Source organism: Nycticebus coucang, chromosome 24 (assembly GCF_027406575.1).
Source record: "Nycticebus coucang isolate mNycCou1 chromosome 24, mNycCou1.pri, whole genome shotgun sequence".
Lineage (NCBI taxonomy): Eukaryota > Metazoa > Chordata > Mammalia > Primates > Lorisidae > Nycticebus > Nycticebus coucang.
Genome location: NC_069803.1, coordinates 22,532,582 through 22,558,791, shown reverse-complemented (window position 1 = coordinate 22,558,791; position 26,210 = coordinate 22,532,582). Strand labels below are relative to the sequence as shown.

Genomic DNA, 26,210 nt, shown 5'->3' with positions numbered 1-26,210 from the left:
TGCTGGAAGTGTGCCTCACTGCCATCCAGCAGCCTCCTCTCCGCCCAGACCCTCCAGGCCGGGGCCTGCCTCAGGCCCTTAGCACTCTGTTCCTGTTCCCAGGCACATCCTTCTACCAGCCCCTCACACAGCCTGACACGCCTTCTTGTCCATTGCCTCCTCTGAAGGACTCATCAGACCCCACCTCACTGAACAGTGCTCCCCTTGGAAATTAGCCTGTTTGACTTTCTTGAAAGCACTTGATGGTCAATGAAATTATGGTGTTGGCTTCTGTGTTTCCACTAGACTGTCAGTGACTTGAGGGTGAAGTGGCCCTCCAACGCCAACTACTTACTTGGAGCGGCCTCTTGTCACTGTCTGGGTGACCTGAAGTTAGTGGCCTGTTTGTTAGAGGTTGGACACATAGCATCCCTATGTGTCTAAGGGGGTGTGGGAAATTGTTAGCGAGAAGGCCACCTGCCCTCTTCCATCTCCAGCCTGGAGAAGCTATGGCTGAGCAGAGCCCAGGTGACCTTCCTGTGCAGGTGTTCTAAGACCTGACCTCCTAGGATCCATACCTCGGGGTGCTGACTGTACAACCCCAAACGGGAGGCTGTCTGCATGTCAGCCTGCTTCCGTCACTCTTGGGTGAATTGGGATCTAAAGCCACCTGTTAGGGCAGGAGGCCAGACCCACGCAGCAGGGTGTCCACCCATTTTCCAGTCCTCTATTGCACTCACCCCAATCCTTGGCTGAGCCCTGTGTAGGGGACATGTGGGGCTCAGCACCTCTGCAAATCTTACCCTGTCTGCCTTATCTCCAAGGGTTTCCTTGAGAGTGCAAGGCCTCCGGACTGCTGCTGGGCATAGACCTTTACGCATGTGAGATCTGTGTGAGCAAGAGAAGCAAGCCCCCAAGGTCTCAAATAGATACTCTGCGAACTTGACACCTGTTGGGCTGGCCCCCTTGGCTGAGGCCCTCCCTGGCCACCTGAGTAGTGGAAGCCTTAAAGTTCTGGACCTATAAACCCGGCCAGAGGGAGTTAGGAGGCAGGAAGGCCCACCTGACACCCAGACACTTGGTCCCTCCCTCAAAGTTGGGGATTGGGGTGCCAGGAGAAGGCACAGCAGCTTCAGGCTCAGGAGATCTCAGGGCCTGGGTGTGCTGGTTCGTGGCTGCCCTCTGCTGGGCACTCAGGCTGGCGCAGCAGCGAGAAGGCCAGCTCCAGGGAAGGAGGAGGAAGGGTCTTGGCAAAGCAAACTTTATTGTGGCTCTGAGATGAGGCTCTTCTCTCTAGGGCCTCTGGAAAAAGAGTTGGGGTGAAGGGGTCTCGTGCCACCCTCCACAGCAACCCTGTCACATTCAGACTCAGATGGAGAGGGTTGGGTGGGGGATACCCTACACCCACAGCACAGCTTGTCGGAGCCCCACTCTGCACAGCTGTCTTGTACATCCTGGCTCCTCATTTCTTAGACCCCAGCTTCTTGGGTTTGGCCATGAGTTTGGTCTGTGGAGAGAAGGCAGAGTGTCCCTGCTCCCTGCCCAGCCTGGGCAGCCCCCACAAAGCTGCCTGCCTCCCTATAGCCCTGGTCCCCACTCACCTTCCTCGCTGGGCTCTTCCCTCTAACACTGGATCTGGAACAGGGTGGGGGTGGACAAGGAGTGGGGGGTGGGTGGGAGTGAACCCAGCCAGTGCCCACGTGGCTCTCCTAACATCCACACTGGGGAGCCCCCTCCGGCTGGTCACCTCCCAGGGGCCACTCTAAGCCTCTGTAAACTGGGTGTCTTTTCCTTCTTAGGCTTCCACCTTCTTTCGTTTATCCCAAATATATCTTTTCATTAAAACCAAATGTTAACCGTATTGCACAAAATATAGCAAATGGATGAGAAAATAAATCAGTTTTCTTTCAACCAATTTTAAAACTTTGGTGTAATTCCTTTCAGCCTTTTTAATTTTTTTTTAAATCAAACTCCTTTTAAAAATGTGAAATAAAATGACTGCTATCCTGTTCTTGAAATCCTATCAGCACTTTTAGGTTGCTACATTCTTTGTAAGCATTCTGTAACATATCATTGAGAAGATGTGCCCTGGTTTACTCAACTGTGACACCGGTAGATATTTAGAACACTTTCACTTTTTCGCTATTATTTGTAATAATGCCATATTAGTGCATATCATTTCCCTCATATTTTGGACAGTATTCTTTGGATGGAATTGCCTTAAGTGGCAAGAAAGGGATGCCTTCTTCCAGGGCTACCAGGTCCCTGGGCCCGTGTTTTTGTGCACACACGCACATCAGTTACCGCTACCACTCTATCCTCTGCTACAAGATTTTGGCTAATTCAATAGTTACCTCGCTAGTTCTTCTTTTTCCAGCTTTTTTTTCTGGGAACCAAAAATGAGCACATTAGGAGAGTTAGGGTGAGATCCATGAGGTTTCTGGCCGAGTTCCTGGCAGGACTTGGCCGCAGTGGCCTCAGCCTGCCCTGCACACACTCCACTCGGGAGGCCCAGCCCACACTCCTGATGCCCCATCCCTCGGGTGCCTCTGCAGAGGCCCCACCTTATTGCAAACAGCCGCCTCCTTTCCCCACCTTAGCAGCACTCGCCTGCTTCTGGCTCCCCGGCCTTTTGATTTGTTTGACCGGGATGTCCTCATCTACAGATATTTCTGCATCCTCGTCTTCTTCTTCCTCTTCCTCCTCCTCTTCCTCTGCTTCCTCCTCCTCCTCCTCCTCCTCATCCCAGGTTACATCTGGAGGTTGTGTGATGGCATGGGAAAGGGGGCAGGGCAGAGCTTCTGGGCTCCAGGGTTGCTGTCCACTTCCCACTCCAAAATCGGTTCTGCTCCAAGTATTGCCCTGGTTGGAAGTGGTCACCTACCTACCGCCTGTGAAGGGCCAGACCCTTTGTGGCCCTCCTGACAAAGTGGAAGCCAGGGTGTGAAGTAGGGGGTCCGGGAACACAGAGGGCAGGGGATGTGACACTGTCTGGGTAAGAGGAGGGTCCCTATAAGGCCAGAGGCAGGGCCAAGGTTGCAGGTGGGCACAGCAGGGGAGGAGAACGGGGCACCTAAGACAGGCAGCTGACAAATTCAGATCTCATCCTAGGGGAAGTAGGACCTGCCGGGGGGTTTTAAATGGGACAGTAGCTTGATGAAAGAGGCACAGCTGTACAGAGAAGAGGGCCAGCTGAAGGGCCCTTGAAGGGATCAACATTATGCCAAGGAGCTACGGTCCATGTCAGTGCTACAGCTGCATACCACACAGCAGCCATGTTTTCCGTGCTCCTTATAGTAGGTTTTAGGTCAAGTACTTTCCTTGAATAGCCCGTTCATTCCTCACAACTACTCCTTCAAGTTGAACCCAAGCACAGTCCCATTCTCACGTACAGGTGAGGGGCTGAGGACAGAGGACTTGGCAAGGGAGGTACAAGACCTGGGACCAGGACCCTTGACCATGGTCTTCCACCAGCCCAGGCTACTGGTAATCTTCTTTCCTTTGGGGAATTTCTCCAAAAATTCAAAGTCTATCAAGTGTTTGACTATCTAGTATGTCCCTAGCCCTATGCTAGACACCATTCTTAGACCATTCCCGTGTCCAAGCTCAGACTTACCATAACATTCCTGGCCGGTTAGGAACACAGGTCCCGAGCCAGCCCTGAGGTGAAAAGTGACTGGAGGAGAAAGCTCTAATTTCATCATGGTGACCTGCAGGGGGAAGGACATGGAAATAGGAGCAGAGAAGACAAGGTAATTCAGACCTGGCACCTGGTGGGGCTGGCAGAAAGACTCCATTTATTCCCCTCCCCCAACCAAGAACACTTAAGGGTTGTTTTGCACCCTGCACCCTTCTGCTCAGATGGGTTCTATCCAAGAAGAATGTGAACCTGATAATCTTATTGTCACCCAGATCACAAATGTGCTTCCAAGCTCAGGGGCAGCTGTTAGATGCAGAAGTCTGATTCCTAGGAGGCAAATTGTGTCCCCCACCCAAGTTCATATGTCGAGGCCCTACCCTCCAATGTGGTGGTGTTTGGAGGTGGGGCTTGGGAGGTGATTAAGTCATGAGGGTGGAGTCCTCATGATAGGAATTAGTGGCCTTGTAAAAAGAGATGCTAGAGAGCTACCCCCGCTGAGTGAGCAACAGTGGGAAGCCACAGGAGACTTCACCAGAACCCGACTGAGCCGGCACTCTGGACTCCCAGCTTCCAGAACTGTGTCTGTTCTCAAAGCTCTCCCAGTCTATAGTATTTTGTTATAGCAACCCAAGCTGCCAGAGACACTGATCAAATAAGCAGATGCAAAGTTGTACGTACAGAACTGTGTCTGCCTTATGAGTACTGTCTGGATATACATAAGAATAAAGGCTGAAACATATTAAAGTGCTGATCATAATTGTAAGCAGACAGTAAGGCATTTAATTGTCTTTATAATTCTCCAAACTTTCCACATTTTCTAGAATAATGACAATGACGGCTTAATGTATTTTTTTTTTTTTTGTAGAGACAGAGTCTCACTTTATGGCCCTCGGTAGAGTGCCGTGGCCTCACACAGCTCATAGCAACCTCCAACTCCTGGGCTTAAGCGATTCTCTTGCCTCAGCCTCCCAAGTAGCTGGGACTACAGGCGCCCGCCAAAACGCCCGGCTAAAGGCTTAATCTATTTTTTTTTAGTCTCACTCCATCGCCTTGGGTAGAGTGCCATGGCATCGTAGTTCACAGTAACCTCAAACTCTTGGGCTCAAGTGATCCTCTTGCCTCAGCCTCCCACATAGTTGGAACTACAGGTACCCACTAGTTATCTTTATTAGAGATGGGGTCTCGCTCTTGCGCAGGCTGGTCTCGAACTCCTGAGCTCCAGCAATCCAACCGCCTCAGCTTCCCAGAGTGCTAGGATTATAGGTGTGAGCCACTGTGTGCCCAGCTTTGATAGCTTAAATTGTTTGAGCTACCAAATGCCAGACATCATGCTAAACATTTTAACTACTTTCTGTCACTTAAATCCTTACAAGAAGCCCATGACAAAAGTGCTATTATACAAAGGAGGAAACTGAAGATTTTTATTTTTTGAGACAGAGGGGTATCAGCCTAGCTCACAGCAACCTCATACTTCTGAGTTCAAGTGATTCTCCTAGGAGCCTGAGCCTCTCTAGTAGCTGGGACTATCATAATGTCGGACTAATTTTTGTATTTTTAGTAGAGACAGGGTCTCATTCTTACTCAAGCTGGTCTTGAACTCTTGAGTTCAAGGGATCCTTCTGCCTCAGCCTCCAGAGTGCTTGGATTACAGGCATGAGCCACCATGCCCAGCTGAAACTGAGGCTTAGTTAGATTAACTTACAGCTTCTGGTACAGGCAGAGGTAGATAATTGAAAAGAGATCTGTACCCATAAACACCTAGAAATTCTGGATGGGATGTAAGCTAATGTTTTTACCCTATGGCTGATGGCCAGACAGAAAAAAAGATCTTTATGTATCAGAATTGGAGAGAGGTCTGTGCTGGAGCTGGGGCCCAGCAGCTCAAGGGAAATGGCCTGGAAACAGCGCAAACACTGGGTTTTGATACTCACGTGGGCAGGAGGCAGGTGTTGGCTCAAGAGGAGAGTGGTAACCAACTCCTGAGTAGAGGCTCAGACCCCCAAAGGGCTGCACCGTTAATAAGAGGCTCAGGGTGAATAGAGGATAGGGACTATAAAACCCCAAACCATCTCTCCCCCAAATAACCCAGAAAACAACTCCCCCTAGCTACCCTTAAAGGAAGGTAACAAGGAAGCATAAATGGGAATAACAGAAATCTCTTGAGATACCCTAAAACCCATAGCTGTAGCTCACTTATAGGAGGACTGAATTGACTCTGTGGGTACTGCTAAGCCAAGACATTTGTATTAAATCCCAGAGTTTGTCATATTCGTGGGGTAAATGGCAGACGCAAACATAAAACTACTGTTGGGACACTCCCCAAACCCAGGCCGTCTATCATTTTTTTCAGAAAAGAGCAAAACAAACTTCAAAACCTAACGATGAGCTCGCCATATAAAATTACAAAACATGTGAAATGGTACTACTAGAGTCAACAGACAGAAACCAAATGACTGCAAACCAGCACAACCAAGAATTTAAGGGAATGCCAATCTAAAAAAATTATGAAATAAGTTCGATTAAAATGAAATAAACGGAAAACTAGAAATCAGAACCTTAGGAACAAAGCATTACAACAAATAAAAATAGGGCTGGGCACAATGGCTCACACTTGTAATCCCAAAACTCTGGGAGGCCGAGGCAGGTGGATCACTGAAGCTTAGGAGTTCAAGACCAGCCTGAGCAAAGAGGAAACCCCATCTCTAAAAAAATAGCTGGGTGTCGTGGTGGGCATCTGTAGTCCCAGCTACTTGGGAGGCTGAGGCAAGAAGATAGTTTGAATCCAAAAGTTTGAGGTTGCTGTGAGCTATGATGCCACAGCACTCTGTGGCAAGAAAGTGAGACTCTGTGTCAAAAATATAAAATAAAACATAGCTTGCTAGATATGAAAAATAGAAGCATTGAAATAAATGGAATAATTTAAAAAGTAGAATAAGCCAGCAGAGGCAATAATAAATAAGATACAATGATGCTACAAAGAAATTACCCAGTATGGCTTAGCACCTGTAGCTCAGTGGTTAGGGCACCAGCCACTTATACCGGAGCTGGTGGGTTTGAATCCAGCCCGGGCCCACCAAACAACAATGACAACTGCAACCAAAAAATAGCCTGGCATTGTGGCAGGCTCCTGTAGTCCCAGCTACTTGGGAGGCTGAGGCAAGAGAATTGCTTAAGCCCAAGAGTTTGAGGGTGCTGTGAGCTGTGATGCTACAGCACTCTAACCAGGGCAACATAGTGAGACTCTGTCTCAAAAAAAAAAAAGAAATTACCCAGTATGAAGTATGGAGAGAGATTTTAAAAACTGTGAATGAGGGGGCGGCACCTGTGGCTCAAAGGAGTAGGGTGCCATATGCCAGAGGCGGCGAGTTCAAACCCAGCCCCGGCCAAAAATGGCGGAAAAAAAACAACACTAAAAACAAACTGTGAATGAGAGGCTAATACATGGAGGACAGAATGAGCAGGTCCAACACACATCTAATCAGAGAAGGGTCCAGAGAGAACAGAAGAGAGTCGATATTCAAAGTGATAATATCTAAAAGGTTCCTAGAAGTGACCGAAGACATGAGTCCTCATATCCCGGAGACCTAGGTCCTCAACAGGTAAAATAAATGTACACCTGAACATACTGTGGTAAAACTAGAAAACAAAACCAAAAGAGGTTTTTTTTTAAATAAGTAGACAAAAAGATTTCCCAAAAAAAGGAATAATCAGATTGAAGGATTTCAACAGCAATATCAGAAACCAAAAGAATAGAATAACAGCTTAGGTTTTGAGGGAAGCTTTCTGCTTAGAATTATATACACATAGCTGGGTGTTGTGGCAGGTGCCTGTAGTCCCAGCTACTTGGGAGGCTGAGGCAAGAGGATTGGCTAAGACCAAGAACAGGAGGTTGCTGTGAGCTGTTGACGCCACAGCACTCTGAGGGCGACAAAATGAGAATCTGTCCCCCCCCCCCCAAAAAAAGAATTATATACATAGCCAAACCATCATGAGGGAATGAGGGCAAAATAAAGATATTTCCAGGCAAAGCCCAAATAAGTTTATTATTCCTAGGCATATTAAAGTATGTTTCAAAAAGATGAGAACCAGGGAGGCGCCTGTGGCTCAAAGGAGTAGGGTGCTGGCCCCATATGTCAGAGGTGGCAGGTTCAAACCCAGCCCCGGCCAAAAACCGCAAAAACAAACAAACAAACAAAAAAGAGAACTAGATCAAGAAGGAAGAAGTACATATAAGTAGTGAGCAAAGAAAATGGTAGACAAAAGTAAACCAACATAAGTATTAACTATAAAATAGTACTAGTACTGAGTAGTGCTGGAGGCTTAAAACAAGTTGAAAATTCCAGATGATAACATGTAAATTAAGAGAACAATTAGACAAACTCCTAGAATTGCTTGGGAGGAAATAAAACACTAATTTTAAACTTTGAATTACACATGATTGTTAAAAAAAAAAAATGAAAAATTTGAATGAGATTCTATAACTCTCAAATCAGTAGAAAAGGGGAAAATAAATGAATAAATCTGATAAAATATGGAAAAAGGAAAAAAAAAAGCAAAGTAGAAGCACAAAGCAAATACCTGAAAGAAATCCAATTATATCAGCAATTATAATAAATATAAACACACTATACTGGCCAGATAGATTAAAACAAAATCTAGCTACATAATGCTCGTAAGATGTATACCTAACTCACGAAGACAGAAATGTTGAAAGAGCCCAGATGTGGTGGTGGCTCAGGCCTGTAATCCTGGCACTCTGGGAGGCCGAGGTGAGTGGAATGTCTGAGCTCACACGTTCGAGACCAGCCTTAGAAAGCGCGAGACCCCCCATCTCTAAAAAAATAGCCAGGCGTTGTGGTGGGTGCCTGTAGTCCCAGCTACTTGGGAGGCTGAGACAAGATCACTTGTGCCCAAGGGTCTAGGTTGCTGTGAGCTGTCACAACCATACCACTCTACCAAGGGCAACAAAGTGAGACTGTCTCAAAAAATAAATAAAAAATAAAATTAGAAAACAAAAACTAGCCGGGCATTGTGGCAGGAGCCTATACTTCCAGCTACTTGGGAAGCTCAGGCAAGAGAATCTCTGGAGCCCAAGAGACTGAGATTTCTGTGAGCTGTGACATCACAGCATTCTAGTCTGAGTGAGAGAGTGAGACTTTGTCTCCAAAAACAAACACCAAGAAGAAGGGGAAAGGGGAGGATGGACAGAGGGAGAGTCATTGGTGGGACCACACCTACATACAGCAAAAACTGATAATTGAAAGGAGCAAAGTTACAATAATTGTTGGAGACTGCAACACTCCTCTCAGTGATTAATAGACCAAGTAGTCAGAACAAGAGTTAAGGATACAGAAGACTCAAAATGACTAACCAACTTGATATAATTGACATTTATAGAATAATACACCTCATAATAGAGCATGCATTCTTTAAGTGTAAATGAAATATTCACCCATATAAGACATGTTCTGCACCTGTAATCCCAGCACTCTGGGAGGCCCAGGGTGGATTACTTGGGCTCTGGAGTTTGAGCGCAGCCTGAACAAGAGTGAGACCCCATCTGTATTAAAAAAATAGAAAAACTAGGGGGGTGTTGTGGTGGATGCCTATAGTCCCAGCTACTTGGGAGGCTAAGGCAAGAGGACCTCTTGAGCCCAAGAGTTTGAGGTTGCTGTGAGCTATGATGCCATAGCACTCTAACCAGGGTGACAGAGTCTCACTCTGTCTCAAAAATAAAGACATGTTCTTGGGTGTAAAACAAATTATAAAAAAAAAATTTTTTTTTTTTTTTTTTTTTTGAGACAGGGTCTCACTCTGTTTTCAGGCTAGAGTGCAGCAGTGTCATCATAGCTCACTAGAGCTTCAGATTCCTGAGCTGAAGTGAACTTCCTAATTTTTTTTTTTTTTTTTTTTTTACTTTATGTGGATTTGGGGTCTGGCTAATGTTGCCCAGGCTGGTCTCAAACTCCTGGCCTCAAGTGATCCTCCTGCCTGAGCCTCCCAAAGTGCTGGGAATACAGGAGTGAGCCACTACATCTAGCCTACACCACATTTTAATTGGAAATCCTATCAATTAAGTTCTCAGACCAAAATGGAATTAAACAAGAAATCAATTAATTTTAGAAAATCCCTAATTACCTGGAAGTTAAATATACATATACTTCTAAATCCTCCAAGGGCTGAAGAGGCACCTAGAGAATAATTTGAACTGAATGAAAATAAAAATGGTACTTATCAAAATTTGTGAATTGAAGCTAGAAGATTACTTAGAATGAAATCAGAACACGAAATGCTTGAATTGGAGAAAGAGTATCTGATAAAATGATAAAAGCTTCTGCCTTAAGCAACTAGAAAAAAAGCAAGTTAAAACCAAAATAAGCCAAAGAAAGGAAATCAAGAGAAGAACAGGTTAATAAAAATTAAAGAAATGAAGAGTTCGAGACCAGCCTGAGCAAGAGCAAGATCTTGTGTCTAAAAATAGCTGGGCACTGTGGCCAGCTACTTGGGAGGCTGATTGCTTGAACCCAAGAGTTTGAGGTTGCTGTGAGCTGTGACGCCATGGCACTCTACTGAGGGTGACAAAGTGAGACTCTTTCTCAATAAATAAATGAATGAATAAACAGAGAGGAATTAATGAGACCAAAACTGAGCTTTTGAAAAAGACTGATAAAAGGATAAAACTCACCAGAATAAACCTCTCTACCAGAGTAGCTACACGTGTGTGTGTGTGTGTGTGTGTGTGTGTGTGTGTGTATGGAGGGGTGGGGGTAAGGGGACAAGGAGGGAGAGGAAGGACACCAATCTCAGGAACAAAAGAGCAGATTTCAGTACATATAATACAGAAAAGGAATGAGAGAGTGTTATAAACAACTTTATACCAATCTTTGACAATGTAGATGAAATGCTAAACTTCCTTAAACAAAACAAAACAAAACAAAAAGCTCTCAACAAAAAGACTGGTAACCCAAATAGTCACTTGTTACCAAAGACATTTAACCTGTTAAATTATAACCACATGACTGCACTGCTGAATTCTACCAAAAATTTTAAAAAATACCGAATTTACACGAACTCTTTCAGGAGACAGAAGAGGATAGAACACCTTCCTTCCCTTTATGATGCCAGCATTACCCTCAGATTAAATGCGGACAAAAACTTAAAACTACAGGCCAATATTGCTCATAAATAGACACTGATATCTTTAATTTTGGCAAATGGAATCCAGCAGTGTGTAAAGATTATGGGGCTTATTCCAAGAATGCACAGTAATCAATAACTACTGAAAATCAGTGCATTTAATTTGCCATATAACAAAGAGAAAAAAACAATATATATAAAGAAAAGAATCCTTTGGCAAAATTCAACACTCATTTTTGATAAAATGTCTCAGCTATAACATGGAATAACCTTAAAAACATTATGCTCAGCTAAAGAAGCTTGTCATAAAAGTCCTTCTATGATTCTGTTTACATAAAATCTTCAGAATAGGCAAATCTAGAGACACAGAAAATTAGTGGTTGTCTAGTGTTGGGAGAATGTGAGTGGGTATGGGAAATGGGGTAACAGGTATGGAGTTTCTTTTTGGGGTAATAAAAATATTTTAAACTTAAATTGTGATGGTTATACAACTCCGAATTTACTAAAAATATTGAATTATATACTTCAAATGAGCAAAGCTTATTGGATGTAAATTATCTCTCAAATATATACCATTTTCAGTAGCAGTCTAAACCACGAAATATGTAGGGGTAGATTTTATAATGTATAGACATGGGTAGCACACTGAAAACTATAAAACATTGCTGGGAAAAGTTAAAAACCTAAGCAAATAGAGAAATATGTGTTCCATTATTAGATAACTCAAAATTGCTAAGATGTCAATTCCCTCCTTTCAAAGTAATCTATAGATCCATTAAATTCTCAATCAAAATCCCAGCAGGTTTTTTTTTTTTTTTCCAGTTTTTGGCCAGGGCTGGATTTGAACCCACAACCTCTGGCATATGGGGCTGGCACCCTTTGAGCCACAGGCATCACCCCCTAGCAGACTGGTTTTTAAGGAGAAGCCTATCAGAAATTTATCTAAATAACAACCCAATCCTGGAGAAGAATAACAAAGTTGAAAGACACACATTACTAATTTAAGAGTCACTATCAAACTATAATAATCAAATTGGTGAGTCATTGGCATAAGGGTAACATAAACCAATGAAACAGAACAGAGTATAGAAATTGTCGTGTTTACATAGTCAATAGATTTTTGCCAAAATGTTGGAGCACTAGATATCAATTAGGAAAAAAGTGTGCTCTACCCTTACATCATACAAAAATTATCTTGAAATGGGCCATAGATTTAAATATAAGAGCAAAACCAATAGCACTTCTAGAAGATGCAATCTAGAAATTGCAACCTTACTTTAGACAATGATTCCTCAGGATGCCAAAAGAATGAACCATAAGAGAAAAAAATGTTAAATTGTATTTTATCAAAATTAAAAACTTACACTCTTCAAAAAACATTACAAACATGCAAAGGCAAGCTACACTTGGAGAAAACATTGGAAAACATACTTTTGATAAAGGACTTGTACCCAAAACATAAAGAACTCTTATGACTCAATAACAACTACCTAATTTAAAAATGGGCAAAACACATGAACAGGCATTTTGCAAAAGATATACAAATGACCAATACACACAAGATGGTCAACGTCAGCTGTCATTAAGGAAATACAAATAAGAGAACAATGAGATGGTGTTATGTATCTACTATAATAGAATGCTAAAATTAAGATCGACAATGCCAAGTGTTAAGGGAACACAGAACAACTGAAATTTTCTAGAACTGCTGGTAGGAATTCAAAATAGGACAGCAATTTATTTTAGAGACAGAGTCTCACTCTTTAGAATGCTGTGGGGCCATAGCTCCCAGCAACCTCAAACTCTTGGGCTCAAGGGATCCCTTTGCTTCAGCCTCCTGAGTAGCTGGGACTACAGGTGCCTGCCACATGCCTGGCTATTTTTAGAGGTTGGGGGTCTCACTCTAGCTCAGGCTGGTCTCGAACTCATGAGCTCAGGCAATCCACCTGCCTCAGCCTCCCAGAGATTACAGCAATTTAGAAAATAGTTTGGCAGTTTTGGATGAAGTTTAGTGTATGTTTACCATATCATCCAGCAATTCTACTCCTAGATATACACCCAAGTGAAATAAAAACATGTTCACACTCACATGTTCACAGCAGATTCATTCATAATAGTCTAAAACTGGAAACTACCCAAAAGTCCATTAACAAGTGAGTGAGCAAATCATTATTAGGATCTATAGAATGAAATACTACATGTTATCGACGTAAAAAAGGAGCACGTTACTGTCTTACCAATGTCATGCATGTGTCTCAAAAGCATTATGGTAAGTGAAAAAAGCTGGCTCAAGAGACTATATACTAAATTATTACATTTAAGTAAAATTCTAGAAGAGGCAAAACTATAATGATAGAAAGTAGATCAATGTTTGCCAGAGACAGGGGTAGGTGAAAGGGATTGACTGCAAAGCAGATGGGGAGATTTTAAGGGTTCATGGAAACTTTCTCTACTTTGTGGTCACACGATCATATATTTATCAAACATGCGAAGTTGTATACGCAACACTGGTAAATTTTATTGTATACAAATTATACAATAAAGCTAATAAAACCTGACTCAAAGTCGAAATGTCTAAGTAGATATATAACCCTGAAATAAATTACAATAGTTTAAAATCAAAACAATCGCATGTCATTCATTCACTCATTATACAGCGCATTCCTACAATATGGTCAGTACAATTATGTAGGCATTATGGATAAGGCAGCAAGAAAAAGTCCTAGCCCTCTTGGTTGAAGAGAACATTCTGGTTAGAAATACACAAAAACTGATGCTAGTGATGGGTCCTACTGGGGAAAAAGTGATTATTTCCTGGGTGGGGCAGGAAGAAGAGATTCTGCTGGTAGTCAGGGAGGACCTCTGTGCTGAGGACACTGGATCCAAGCTTGGTGAATGGGAGGGCAACCCATGGGAAGTGTGTTCTGGAATGAGGAACAGTGAATGTGAAGACCATGAGGGGATATGTTTGAAATTTAAGGTACAGTCAAGGAGGCCACTGTGGTTTCAGCAGGGTTGGGGGAGGGGAAAGGAGCAAAGGTTGAGGTCAGAGAGATGGCTGAGGACCAGCACAGGAGGGAGACGAGAAGCCACTACCTAAATGTTCCAGCAGAGAAGCAACATGCTAACTTGTGTTTAAAAGGCTCTTTCTGAAAGTGGTGTGCAGAATAGACCAGAGGCAGAGCAACTTTCTATAAAGGGACAGAAGGTAATATTTTAGATTTGCAAACCATATGGTCTCTACCAAGACTACTTAACTCTGTTGTGGAGGGAAAGCAGCCAGGAACAAGATAAATAGATGAGCATGGCTGTGTTCCAATAAAACTTTACTTACAAAATGGGCAGTGGTTTTGCCTGCCTGGAAATAGACTACAGAGGACCCAAAGTGAAAGTAGTTGGGAAGTCCCACAATATTAAAAAAAAAAAAAAAAAAAAATCAAGCATGAGGCCATGGTCACCTGGAGCAGGCTGTCGCATGGGGCTATAGCAGGGGAGGTGCAGAGACATGCATATTGTAGAGGTGGAGCCTGCAGGATTTGCTGGTGGATCAGATATGGGCGAAGATAACATTTGGGGGCGGGTTAAGATAATAATCAAGTACTTGGATTTAGACAAGTTTAGGACATCTATTAGAGATCTATTAAATATACTGAATTGGATGTGGGATCTGGAACCCAAGAGAGGGTTGGATTTACAGAAATAAGTTTGAGTCTTAACGTATACTAATGGCCTTTAATACCATGGAAGGGGATGCACTCTCCTATGGAGTGTATGGATAGAAAATGAGGCTGAGGCCAGTTTTACACATGGGTCTCCCAAAACTTGCAGGATGGCTAATCCTAGTCTTAGTCACCACTCTGTGGAATACACAGCTCCCTCCTCAGTCCAGGGCGTTAGCGTGCTTCAACACCCTAATAAGATCATTTATAGGACAACCTCAGCTACAAGTTAAAAAATGGAAGTCCCAAGACAACTTACATGAAAGAAAAATTGAAACTAGAAAAAACTAGAAAAGTCTCCAATGTTTGGTAAATATCCTTGGCGTGGTTAAGTCCTCATCTCCTTACGGAAGGAGATAAGAATGCCAACCATTATCACGTTTATGTAGTATGACGCTGGCCATCCTAGCTAGTGCAGCAGCGAGGCAGGATTTAAACAGATTAAGACAAACTGTCATTATACACAATGATCATCTGCGTGGAAAACTTGAGATAAATAGAGACATGGAATTTCTAGACATACAACCAATATGTAGGTTTGTGTTTCTGTCTCCAACAGGGAATAGTGCAGGAAAGTTTTTGTGCAGAGAAGTATTTAGTCCCCTAGGTCCCAGACACAGACACCGGGTGGGGGTGGGGGTGGGGGGGCTGGACACCGGGCTGGCTGTGTCACCTCCCCAGCAAGGCTGTGCCTCTGGGAAGCGAATGCACCCTTGTTTGTGTCATTTCTTCCCCTCCAGACCAGACAGTGAGCCCCGGGGAAAGGCTCACCATGGGCAGCACCGAGGCCTGGAGCGAGGCGATGGTGACCGGCGGCATCTTCTTGTCCTCCGGGTTCCCCGCAGGCAGGATCTCCACGCGGTTCAGCTCCTCTTTAGCTTTTTCCCCCAAGCAAATCTGAGAGCGGTGGAAACAAAACAGGAGCACCTCATCACCCTGAGGGCAGAAGGGAGACACCTGTTGTCACCTGCTGGGACCGGAGAATGCCACCCGCTCCATCCTTCTCCCCTCCTTGAGGGGCACCCACCGTGTGAAGCAGCAGTTTACTGTCCCGCTTGCCCTCCTGCTGGGGTTTGAAGGTCCAAGTCCGCTTCTCCTGACTGAGTTCACAGCCTGCCCGGGGAGAGAGGGAGGGAAGCGGGCAGGCCCCCCACCGCCCCAGGCTGTCCATACCCTGCCGCGTCCTTTCCCCAGGACAGCGGCTCTCCAGCGCCCCCAGCTGCTGGGGTGCTCTGGGAAGGAGGCTGGGTCCCCACTCACCCCAAAGCGCGGTGGTCACTGTCTTTTCCCCGGTGCTGCTGGTGCTGCTGAGGTTCATGGCGCCCGGCGGAGAAGATGACCTGGAAGCTGCAAGAAGGGGCGCCTGCGGTGAGGCGAGGCCCGGGACCCCGCTCCTTGGCTCTGAGCTCAGCAGGCCCGGGTGCCCCAGCCACGCCAGAAGCGGGACGGCACGACAGGTGGCGAGGTTTTGCTGGCGACTCGCGAGCGCCTGCCACAGTCAAGGGCTCAACGTCGGCTCCTGGAGGATGTACCAGCCACCCCACTGGACGGGAGAGCCCATGGCTCTGCCATCTCCACGGGGGCGCGGAGAAACGCCCTGAACGCCCGGCCCTGTCTACGCGTCTCCAACCTCACCGTCCGTGCTCGGCGCGGGCGGGCGGGTCACACCCTGGGCGGCCCCTGAGCGCAGCCTCGTCCCCAGGCTGTTAAGAGGCCCAAGAAGGAGAAGGGGAGGTGTCCAATCAGCCTGCAAGAATCCCCCAGCTCCCATTCCTTCCTCCTCCCGGGGAAAGCAGAATCACCTGGCAGGCTCACTAAAGCGCGCATTTCTGGGTCCCAGGCCGCTGTTTCCTCTTAAGTAGGTCTGGGTGGGGCTGAGCGAATTTGCACGTCTAACAAGGTCCCAGGTGCGGACGATGCAGCTGGTCCAGCGCCGCTCAGGAGAACCACGGTCAACGGGCTTCCTGGCGGCCTCCAGGCGCCCCTTTTCCGGCCACGCGCCCTACCTAGAGGTCCCCGCCCTCCTCTCTGTCTACCCGCTTGCCGCGGGATGGCCTGGTCTCCAGGGCTATGTTTCCAGGGAGGAAGAGTACTGTCTTCTTAACGGCAAGTTTTCCCAGGTAGAGGAATCGTAGGCGGCGAGTGAGAGGCAGTGGGAACCCACGACACAGCACCTCGAGCGACTTTACAAGGGCGAGGAAGTAAGAACTTCGGTGCCCAGGGCCTGGGTGGGGTGGGGGTGGGGCGGGCACTTATAACTATATTTGGGAGGGGGCAGTAAAGAGGAGGAGGCTTCCAGCTGACACATCTGCAAGACATCGCTGCCTGGGAGCCATAAATAACCAGGGATCTCTCTGACGGCATCACCCCACCCCGCAGACCCCCTCCTCCAGTTTTGAAACTTTGAAGACAAGTCATGTCTGCACTCTTTAGCAATGACGATTACTTTAAGGGCAAGGATTGATCTCCCAGATGAGCGCCACAAGGAAGGAGAGTATCCTTCAGGTTAGAGGGGAAGCCAGCAGGAGACTCTGCAGCCTTAAATGCATATTGAGCACCTGCCTTGTACCTGGTCCTAGACTGGGAATTTGGGGGGCTGTGGGCAGATGGAAGCTTGGTCTGTCCCCTAGAGACCAGAAAAAGCCCCGTGATGAGGCAGCAATATGGAGGGGCTTCCAAAGGAAGGCGGGAGGCATCTGATGGCCGGGAGGGGCCAGGATCTAGGGTGGCCTTAGAGCATCTCCACTATTTGAGCCAGTGGCCGTGTGTGACACAGTGTGGTTATGATTGGTGGAACAGCATGGGTGATGGCTCAGAGGCAGATGGTCAGGGTGTGGGCATGTGACTGGCAGCTTCCTGATTTCACCCTGCTGCTGCCCCAGACCTCCTCCCTCCCTTCCTCTGTGATGATGGTGATAGTGATGGCAGTATCTCTTACTACCCTCTGGGAGGGGATGTGGTCTGGTTCTTAGCGCAATATTACCGATAAGGACACTGAAGCACAGAAGGGGAAGTGGTCTGCTCAAAGTCAAAGAGCTAGAAAGTAATACTACATATTGCAGGGAGCCTGCCACATCCCAGGCCCCATGGCCATGTCCTTAACTGCCAGCCCTATGTTACCAGCAGGCATAGGCCTGGGATGGAATCTGAAAGCAGTCTGATTCAGTGTCCCATCAGATGCTGACTACCCTTAGGGAGAACTCCTCAACACCTACTTGCCTGATTGCACTGGCTGAGATGCCCAGTACTATGTTAAACAGGAGTGTTGAAAGAGGCCATCTTATTCAAGGTCTTAGGCTTTTAGCTTTTCCCTAGTCAGTATGATGTTAGTTGTGGGTTTGTCATATGTGTCCTTTATGATGCTGATGCATGTTCCTTATATGCCTAAATTGTTCCTTTTTTTTTGTCACTCTGTCACCCTGGGTAGAGTGATATGGTGTCATAGCTCACAGCAACTTCAAACTCATGAGCACACGACATCCTCTTGCCTCAACCTTTCCAACAGCTGTGACTACAGGAGTGTGCCACCATGCCTGGCTAGTTTTTCTATTTTTAGTAGAGATTGGGTCTCCCTCTTGCTCAGGCTGGTCTCAATTAAGCAATCTACCCACCTTGGCCTCCCAGAGTGCTAGGATCACAGGTGTTAGCCACTGTGCCCAGCCCTAATTGGTTGAGTTTTTATCATGAAGGATTTTGAATTTCATCAAAAGCCATTTATGTATATGTATACGGAGATGATCATATACTTTTGGTCTCTTATGTCACTCTTATCCTTTCACTTCCACCAAGAAACTTCTCACTTACATAAGGTTCATTTATTATTTTATTTCATTTCTTGCAGTTTTTGGCTGGGGCTGGGTTTGAACCTGCCACCTCCGGCATATGGGGCCAGTGCCCCACCCCTTTGAGCCACAGACGCTGCCCTGATTTTTTTTTTTTTTTGGACAGGATCTTGCTCTGTTCCCTAAGCCAGAGTGCAATGGTGTCATCACAGCTCACAGCAACCTTAAACTCCTGGGCCAAGTCATCCTGTTGCCTCAGCTTCCCAAGTAGCTGGGACTACAGCCGTGTACCAAGGCACCTAAGATTTTTTTCTATTTTTGGGGGGTAGAGATTAGTTTTATCCTTTGATCATCACTTCCCTAACTAGTAAAACCTGAAACTTTGTAGCCTTTGCCCATCACCTCCCTAACTAGTAAAACCTGAAACTTTGTATCCTTTGACCATCACCTGGCTGTTTTCCTCTTCTCTCAGCCCCAGGCAACTATCGGCCTACACTCTGCTGCTCTTAGACATTCACGTGTGTCTTTCTCTGTCTGGCTTATTTCACTAAACATAATACCTTCTAAGTTCATCCATGTTGTCTCAAATGGCAGAATTGCATTCTTTTTCAAGGTTGAATAATATTCCATTGACTGTATAGACCATGTTTTCTTTATCCACTTATCTGTCCGTGTACGTTTTGTTTCCATAATTTGCCTATTGTGAATAATCCTGCAAAGAGCACGGGAGTGCAGATATCTCATTGAGGTTTTGATTTCAATTCCTTTGTGTCGTCCTTGGTAGAGTGCTGTGGTGTCACAGCTCACAGCAACCTTAAACTCTTGGGGTTAAGCAATTCTCTTGTCTCAGCCTCCCAAGTAGCTAGGACTACAGGTGCCTGCCACAATGCCTGGCTATTTTTTTGTTGCAGTTGTTTAGCTGGCCCAGGCTGGGTTTGAACCCACCACCTTTGGTGTATGTGGCTGGCACCATAACCACTGTGCTATAGGTGCTGAGCCAATTCCCTTGGATAATTGCCCAGAAGTTAGATTACTGGAACATTTGTATTTATTTATTTATTTATTTTGCAGGTTTTGGCTGGGGCAGGTTTGAACCTGTCACCTCCGGCATATGGGGCTGGCGCCCTACTCCTTTGAGCCCACAGGCACTGCCTCGGAACTTTGGTAGTTTTAATTTTTTGAGATAGAGTCTTATTATGTCGCCCTCAGTAGAGTGCTATGGTGTCACAGCTCACAGCAACCTCAAACTCTTGGGGTTAAGAAATTCTCTTGCCTCAGTCTCCCAGGTAGCTGGGACTTACAGGTGCCTGCCACAACACCTGGCTATTTTTTTGTTGTAGTTGTCATTGTTGTTTGGCAGGCCCGGGCCTGGTTTGAACCTGCCAGCCCCGGTGTATGTGGCCAGTGCGTTAGCTGCTGAGCTATAGGTACTGAGCCTATTTTTAATTTTTTGAGGAAGCTCCATAATTTTTCATAGCAGTTGCACTATTTCAAATTCCCACTGAGAGTGTACAAGGGTTCCCTTTGCTCCAAATCTTGGACAACAGCTTTCTTTGGGACAGATTCTCACTCTGTTACTCTGGGTTTGAGTGCTCTGGTGTCATCATAACTCACGTAACCTGAAACTCTTGGGCTCAAATGATCCTCCTTTCTCAGCCTTCAGAGTAGCTGGGACCACAGGCGCCTGCCACAACACCCAGCTAATTTTTCTAAGTAGAGATGGGGGTGGGATCTAGCTCTTGCTTAGGCTGGTCCTGAGTTGAAGCAATCCACCTGTCTCAGCCTCCCAGAGTGCTAGGATTATAAGTGTGAACTGCCAACAGTTGTTTTTTAGCTATTCTGATAGGAGCGAGAAGATAACTCATTGTGATTTTGACTTTCGTTTTCATGATGATTACTAATGTTGAAGCACCTTTTCATGTACCTGTTGGTTATTTGCCTGTCTTCTTGGAGAAATGTCTAGTTAGGGCTTTTGTCCATTTTCTATTCAGTTTATTTGCCTTTTGCTATTCAGTCATTCCTTGTATATCTCAGATATTATCCCTTTATTGCATATATGATTTGAAAATATTTCTCCCTTTTTTTTTTTTTTTTTTTGTGAGACAGAGTCTCAAGCTGTTGCCCTGGGTAGAGTGCTGTTGGCATCAGAGCTCACAGCAACCTCAAACTCTTGGGCTTACACGATTTCCTTACCTCACAGGACTACAGGCACCTGCCACAACACCTGGCTATTTTTTGGTTGCAGTTGTCATTGTTGCTTAGCAGACCTGGGCCAGGTCTGAACTCACCACCTTAGGTGTATGTGGCCAGCGCCCTTGCCGACTGAGCTACGGGCACTGCCTATTTCTCCCATTTTGTAGGCTACATTGTCATTATGTTGACGTTTTCCTTTGGGCTTATTTTTGCATTTGTTCTTTGTGATTTTGGTGTTATATTCAAAGAAAAAATGATTGTCATGACCATGTCAAGAAATTTTCCCGTGTTTTTTCCTAAAAGTTTTATGGTTTCTGGTCTTATATTTAAGTCTTTAAGTTGATTTTTGTGTAGGGTGGTAGGATAAATCTCCTCAGCCAAGATAATAGGGAAAGGATGGTCTTTTCTAAAAATGGTGCTGGAGGGACTAGATCTCTCTGGAACCCTGATCAGGGATTCTGCTGTATAGGATCAGCCTTTTTCAACAAAATAGCTTTATTGAGAAATAATTTGTATAAAAATGGTACCCATTTTAAGTGTATAGTTAAAGGAATTTTGACAAATGCATACACCTGTGTAGAGTCAACCACAGTCAAGATATAATTTCTATCACCTTGCCCCCCACCCCCATTTCCTTGGTTCCCTTTGCAGTGACTCCCCTGCTCCTAACACTAATCTGATTTCTTTCTTTTTTTTTATTTTTATTTTTTGGCTGGGGCCAGGTTTGAACCCACCACCTCTGGTATATGGGGCCAGGGCTACTCCTTGAGCCACTGGTGCCACCCTTCATTTTTCTATTTTTGAGATAAAGTCTTACTCTGTGTCACCCTCCACAATGCCCAGCTAATTTTTCTTTTCTACTCTTTTTTTGTTTCGAGACAGTCTTACTTTGTCACTCTTGGTAGAGTGCTGTGGCCTCATAGCCACAGCAACCTCAAACTCTTGGGCTCAAGTGATTCTCTTGCCTCAGCCTCCCGAGTAGGTGGGACTACAGGTGCCCACCATGACACCTGACTATTTTTAGAGATGGGGTCTCACTCTTGCTCAGGCTAGTCTTAAACTCCTGAGCTGAAGCAATCCGTCTGCCTCAGCCTCCCAGAGTGCTAGGATTACAGGTGTGAGCCACCGTGCCTGTTTATATTTTCTTTTTTTTTTTTTTGTGGTTTTTTTTTTTTTTTTTTTTTTTTTTTGGCCAGGGCTAGGTTTGAACCTGCCACCTCCGGCATATGGGACCGGTGCCCGGCCGCCCTATATTTTCTTGATAACAAGTGAGGTTGAGTATCTTTTCAAGTGATTATTGGTCATTTGCATATCTTCTTTTGCAAAATGCCTGTTCAAGTATTTTGACCATTTTAAAATTGGGCTATTTTGGGTTATTCTTTTTTTTTTTTTTTTGTAGAGACAGAGTCTCACTGTACTGCCCTCGGGTAGAGTGCCGTGGCGTCACACGGCTCACAGCAACCTCTAACTCTTGGGCTTACACGATTCTCTGGCCTCAGCCTCCCGAGCAGCTGGGACCACAGGCGCCCGCCACAACACCCGGCTATTTTTTTTGTTGCAGTTTTGCCGGGGCTGGGTTTGAACCCACCACTCTCAGCATATGGGGCCGGCGCCCTACTCATTGAGCCACAGGCGCCGCCCTATTTTGGGTTATTCTTACTGAGCCACATATATTCTTTATATATTCTGAGGATACCTGGATACCTCATTTTGGGTCAAACATATTCCAGAGAGTTTTCATCCCCTCCTACACCTTGCTGGTTCATTTTTAAATGGTGTCTTCTAAAGAGCAGAACTTTTAAATTTTGATGAAGCCCTTTTGGTATCTTAAGACATCTTGGCTTAACCTAAAGTTCATGAAGGTTTTTTCTTAAGTTCCCATCCACATATCTTGTAGTTTTAGCTTTTGCTTTTAGGTGTATGATACATTTTGAGTTAATTTTTGTGCATGGTATTAGGGAAGGATCAGAGATCATCCCCCCCACCCTCACAATTGCAAATTCAGTTCCTCTAGCACCATTTTTGGAAAGGACTATCTTTTCCCTGTTGCATTACTTTGGCATCTTTGTTGCAAATTAATAACCATATATGTTCTATTTTTAGACATAATTCATTTTCACTCATCTGTTTGTCTATCCTAGTGCCAGCACCATGTCTTGATTACTGTAGCTTTATAGTAAATCTGAAATCAGGTAGCAGGAGTCCTCCAACTCTTTTATTCTTTTTCAAAAATACATCGGCTATTCTAGATTCTTTGCATTTTCATATAAATTTAAGGCTCAGCTTGTCAGTTCCTAATAAACTCTTTTGGGGTTTTGTTGAATGGAGAGATCTATCTGGGGATAAGTGACATCACGGTTTTGAGTCATCCAATACGTGAACATGTTACAACTTAGATCTTTTATAATTACCCTCAGTAATGTTTTATAGATGTTAGTGTACATGCATGGCACATATCTTCTAAACTTATGTATTTCATCTTTTTTGATGCTACAATAAATGGTATATATATTATTTTAAAACATTTTTTGAGACAGAGTCTCACTTTGTCACCCTTGGTAGAGTGCCGTGGTGTCATAGCTCTCAGCAAACTCGAACTCCTGGGCTCAAGTGATTCTCTTGCTTCAGCCTCCCAAGTAGCTGGGACACAATGCCTGGCTATTTTTAGAAGCGGGGTCTTGCTCTGGCTTAGGCTGGTCTCAAACCTGTGAGCTCAGGCAATCCACCTACCTTGGCCTCCCAGAGTGCTACGATTACATGTGTGAGACACTGCACCCAGCTAAATGGTATGTATTTAAAAATTTCACCTCATAATTGTATATCAAAATGATTTTTAGTATACAAAAATATTTTAAAATTGACCTTGTATTCTGTGATTTTGCTAAATTTACTTACTACCCTGTTTCCCCAAAAATAAGACAGTGTCTTATTTTAAGGTGTGCTCCCAAAGATGCGCTAGGTCTTATTTTCAGGGGATGTCTTATCTTTCTTGTAAGTAGGTCTTATTTTCGGGGAAACAGGGTAGTTACAAAAGCTGTGAATAAAGACAGGTTTATTTCTTCCTTTCTGATCTTTGTGCCTTTTATTTCTTTTTCATGTCTTACTGCTGTGGTTAGCACCTCTGGTAAAATGTTGAATGTAAGTGATGAGTGGGCCTTCTTGCCTTGCTCTTGATTTTAAGGGAAACCATTAGTCTTTCATCTGTAAGTACGATGTTAGTAGTGGACTTTTTGTAGTTGTTCTTAATTGGGTTAAGAATGTTTCTTTATATTTCCAGTTTGCTGTTTTTTTTTTTTTTAATAACAAATGGGTATTTAATTTCACATTTTTTATCTATTGGGATGATCCACTAGTTATCCATTATTTATATGGTTAATTATATTCTTTTATTTTTTGAATGTTAAAGATCAATCGCACCCGGTCATGATGTATTATCTTTTTTTGAGACAGTTTCACTATGTCACCCTCAGTAGAGTGCTGTGGTGTCACAGCTCTCAGCAACCTCAAACCCTTGGGCTTAAGCTATTCTCTTGCTTCAGCCTCCAAGTAGCTGTGACTACAAGCGCCTGCCACAACACCTGGCTATTTTATTTTTTTGGTAGTTGTTGTTGTTGGGCAGGCCTGGGCTGGATTTGAACCTGCAAGCCCCAGTGTATGTGGCTGGTGCCCTAACTGCTGACCTATGGGTGCTGAGCTGTATTATCCTTTTTTTATAGTTGGATTTGACTCCTTGCTTTTATTCTGTTTAGGACTTCTGCATGTATGTTTATGAAGGATATTAGTGTACAAGGTTTTCTTTCCTTTTTCTTCAGAGACAGGGATTCACCTTGTCACTCAGGCTAGAATACGGTGGCTCCATCATAGCTCTCTCAAACTCCTGGGATCAAGCAATCCTCCCACTTTAGCTTCCCAAGTAGCTGGAACTACAAGCATATGCCACCGCATCTGGCTATTTTCTTCTTGTTTTTGGTACCACACATGGCTATTTTCTTTTTTTTTGCAGTTTTTGGGTGGGGCTGGCTTTGAACCCACCACCTCCGGCTTATGGGGCTGGCGCCTTACTCCTTTGAGCCACAGGGCTGCACTATTTTCTCTTTCTTTTTGAAGAGGTGAGGGCTCACTATGTTGCCCAGGGTATCCTTAAGTGATCCTCCTCCTGCAGCCTCCCAAAGTGCTGTCCTGGGATGAAAGGCAGAGCCACCACTCCTGGTCCGTTTCTTTCTTTTTCTTAAAAAACGGCTTTAGTTTTAGTATTTGGGATATGCCTGTTTCATAAAATAAGTTGGGAACCGTCCCTTTCTCTACCATCTTCTGAATTTTTGTGGCTATTATTTATTCTGTGGCAAGCAATAGTAGTCCCCAGGCGCTCTCCCTCTAAGAGCCTGGAAATTTCTTTGTGTGAGAGTTTCATTCGGGCTCATCCAGCACTGTCTCCTCCACGGTTTCCTTAGCACCATGCTTCCTCTTCCTCACTCAGCTGCTCCTCCATTCTGAATCTGGGGATCATACTAGAATTCTCTTTACTCTCCAAATCCAACTATTCACAAAGACCTGGTGATTCCACCTGTCTTAGTATCTCTCAACTCCCCCCTTAGCCCTTATCTTGGTTAAAATGCGTATAACCCACTAGCTGGTGGGTAAAACAAAGACTGATCACTAGACAGCTTTGCCAAGTGGCTTTGAACCAAACCCCAAGCTACTGCGTCCAACCCTAATCCAGACACGTTAGGGCTGCACTGTGCCTTCAGCCACATTACTTCTTGCAACTGCCGGCAAAGTACAAAAAGTTTCATGCCTCAGGGTATTTGCACTGCAGGATGTCCTTCCCTGCCACCAGCGCTGGCCCAGAGCACACGGTGCTGCGCAGGGTCCATCCTTTTCCGTCCGCACCCTCACCCGTGCCTCTGGGCTCACCGCTGCAGGTACTGGACGTGAGGCCGCTGTGAGCGTGAACTCGAACCTCCACCAGGCACACTGTTCTTAGACCCCAATTCCGGCCTCCCTCTGGACACCTCTCTCTCAAGCTGCAGCCAGACTCACTTCGCACCATACCACAGCCGTCCCGCCGGCGCGGGACCGAGTCTTCACTGCGCCTGCGCAGGGTGGAGGCGGCGCGGCAGAGGGCGAGCCGCTGTGCGCAGATGTGACGGGCTGCGGCACCTCCTTCCGACGGAAGGAACGCCCGGAACCACTTCCGGGGCCGCGCGGCCGGCTTAGGAAGTCAGGATGGGGCAGGTGCGCCGGGTTTCCCTCATTCCCTCGCTTGGCTCAGGTGGGCGGATGTCAGCGGCTTCTGCTCTTCGTTTGCGTAGCGGCCTGTGGTAGCAATGTGAGTCTAACTTGCCCAAAGCAGGCAGCCTCTCATTGCAGGGGCTTCACCCAAATTAGTTCCAGATGCTTTCTCCACGCCCGAGAAACCACACATCCTTTCCTTGACGTGACGGTATGGTCCCGGCTTGTAAAGAGCACATTTTAAAGCTGGGACAGATAGGGTTTAGTTAGCAACACCCAGAGAAACGAGTACGTGGGGCCTAAGGCTCTTAGGCACGGGTGCAGTACAAAGTGACTTCTTAAGAGATAGACCGGGCCTCATTTTGGATCTTGAAAAGGCCAAGTCTGAATTTAGACTGGGGAGAGAGAGTTCGGCAGACTGAGAAAAGGCAGATGGCAGTTGCCTGTCTAGTTGGATGGAAGGGTTCTGCTGCAGTGTTCCTAGCTTGGTTTATAAAGCTTATAACTTGGTCTGCTTTGTGATACATG

General features: G+C 45.3%; 1 protein-coding gene across 10 annotated transcripts; it reads right to left on the bottom strand.

Annotated features, from left to right (window-relative positions):
* Positions 1-1,224: 1,224 nt before the first annotated feature.
* Positions 1,225-25,502, bottom strand: NPM2 (nucleophosmin/nucleoplasmin 2). 10 transcript variants are annotated; one of them, XM_053578284.1, is made up of 9 exons: positions 25,365-25,502; positions 15,736-15,822; positions 15,503-15,588; positions 15,247-15,372; positions 3,596-3,689; positions 2,575-2,735; positions 2,334-2,365; positions 1,581-1,614; positions 1,225-1,486 (listed from the first exon to the last, which is right to left on the bottom strand). In XM_053578284.1, the coding sequence occupies exons 1-9, from the start codon at positions 25,498-25,500 to the stop codon at positions 1,442-1,444; spliced, it is 801 nt and encodes a 266-aa protein (XP_053434259.1). In that variant the 5' UTR covers positions 25,501-25,502; the 3' UTR covers positions 1,225-1,441. The 10 variants fall into 10 exon arrangements, with proteins under 10 accessions (XP_053434259.1, XP_053434262.1, XP_053434263.1 ...); XM_053578287.1 differs by lacking the exon at positions 25,365-25,502 and adding an exon at positions 16,278-16,637; XM_053578288.1 differs by lacking the exon at positions 25,365-25,502 and adding an exon at positions 16,111-16,244.
* Between the last annotated feature and the right edge of the window lie 708 nt (positions 25,503-26,210).

Bases quoted from the DNA above. Each gene is read 5' to 3' on its own strand.
- NPM2 (XM_053578280.1), bottom strand. From the start codon at position 25,500: ATGGTGCGAAGTGAGTCTGGCTGCAGCTTGAGAGAGAGGTGTCCAGAG. The intron at 2,736-3,595 runs GTAAGTCTGAGC...CACAACCTCCAG, and splicing joins AACCGGCCAGGAATGTTATG to ATGTAACCTGGGATGAGGAG. The intron at 1,615-2,333 runs GTAACTATTGAA...ACCCTGTTCCAG, and splicing joins GAAAAAGAAGAACTAGCGAG to ATCCAGTGTTAGAGGGAAGA.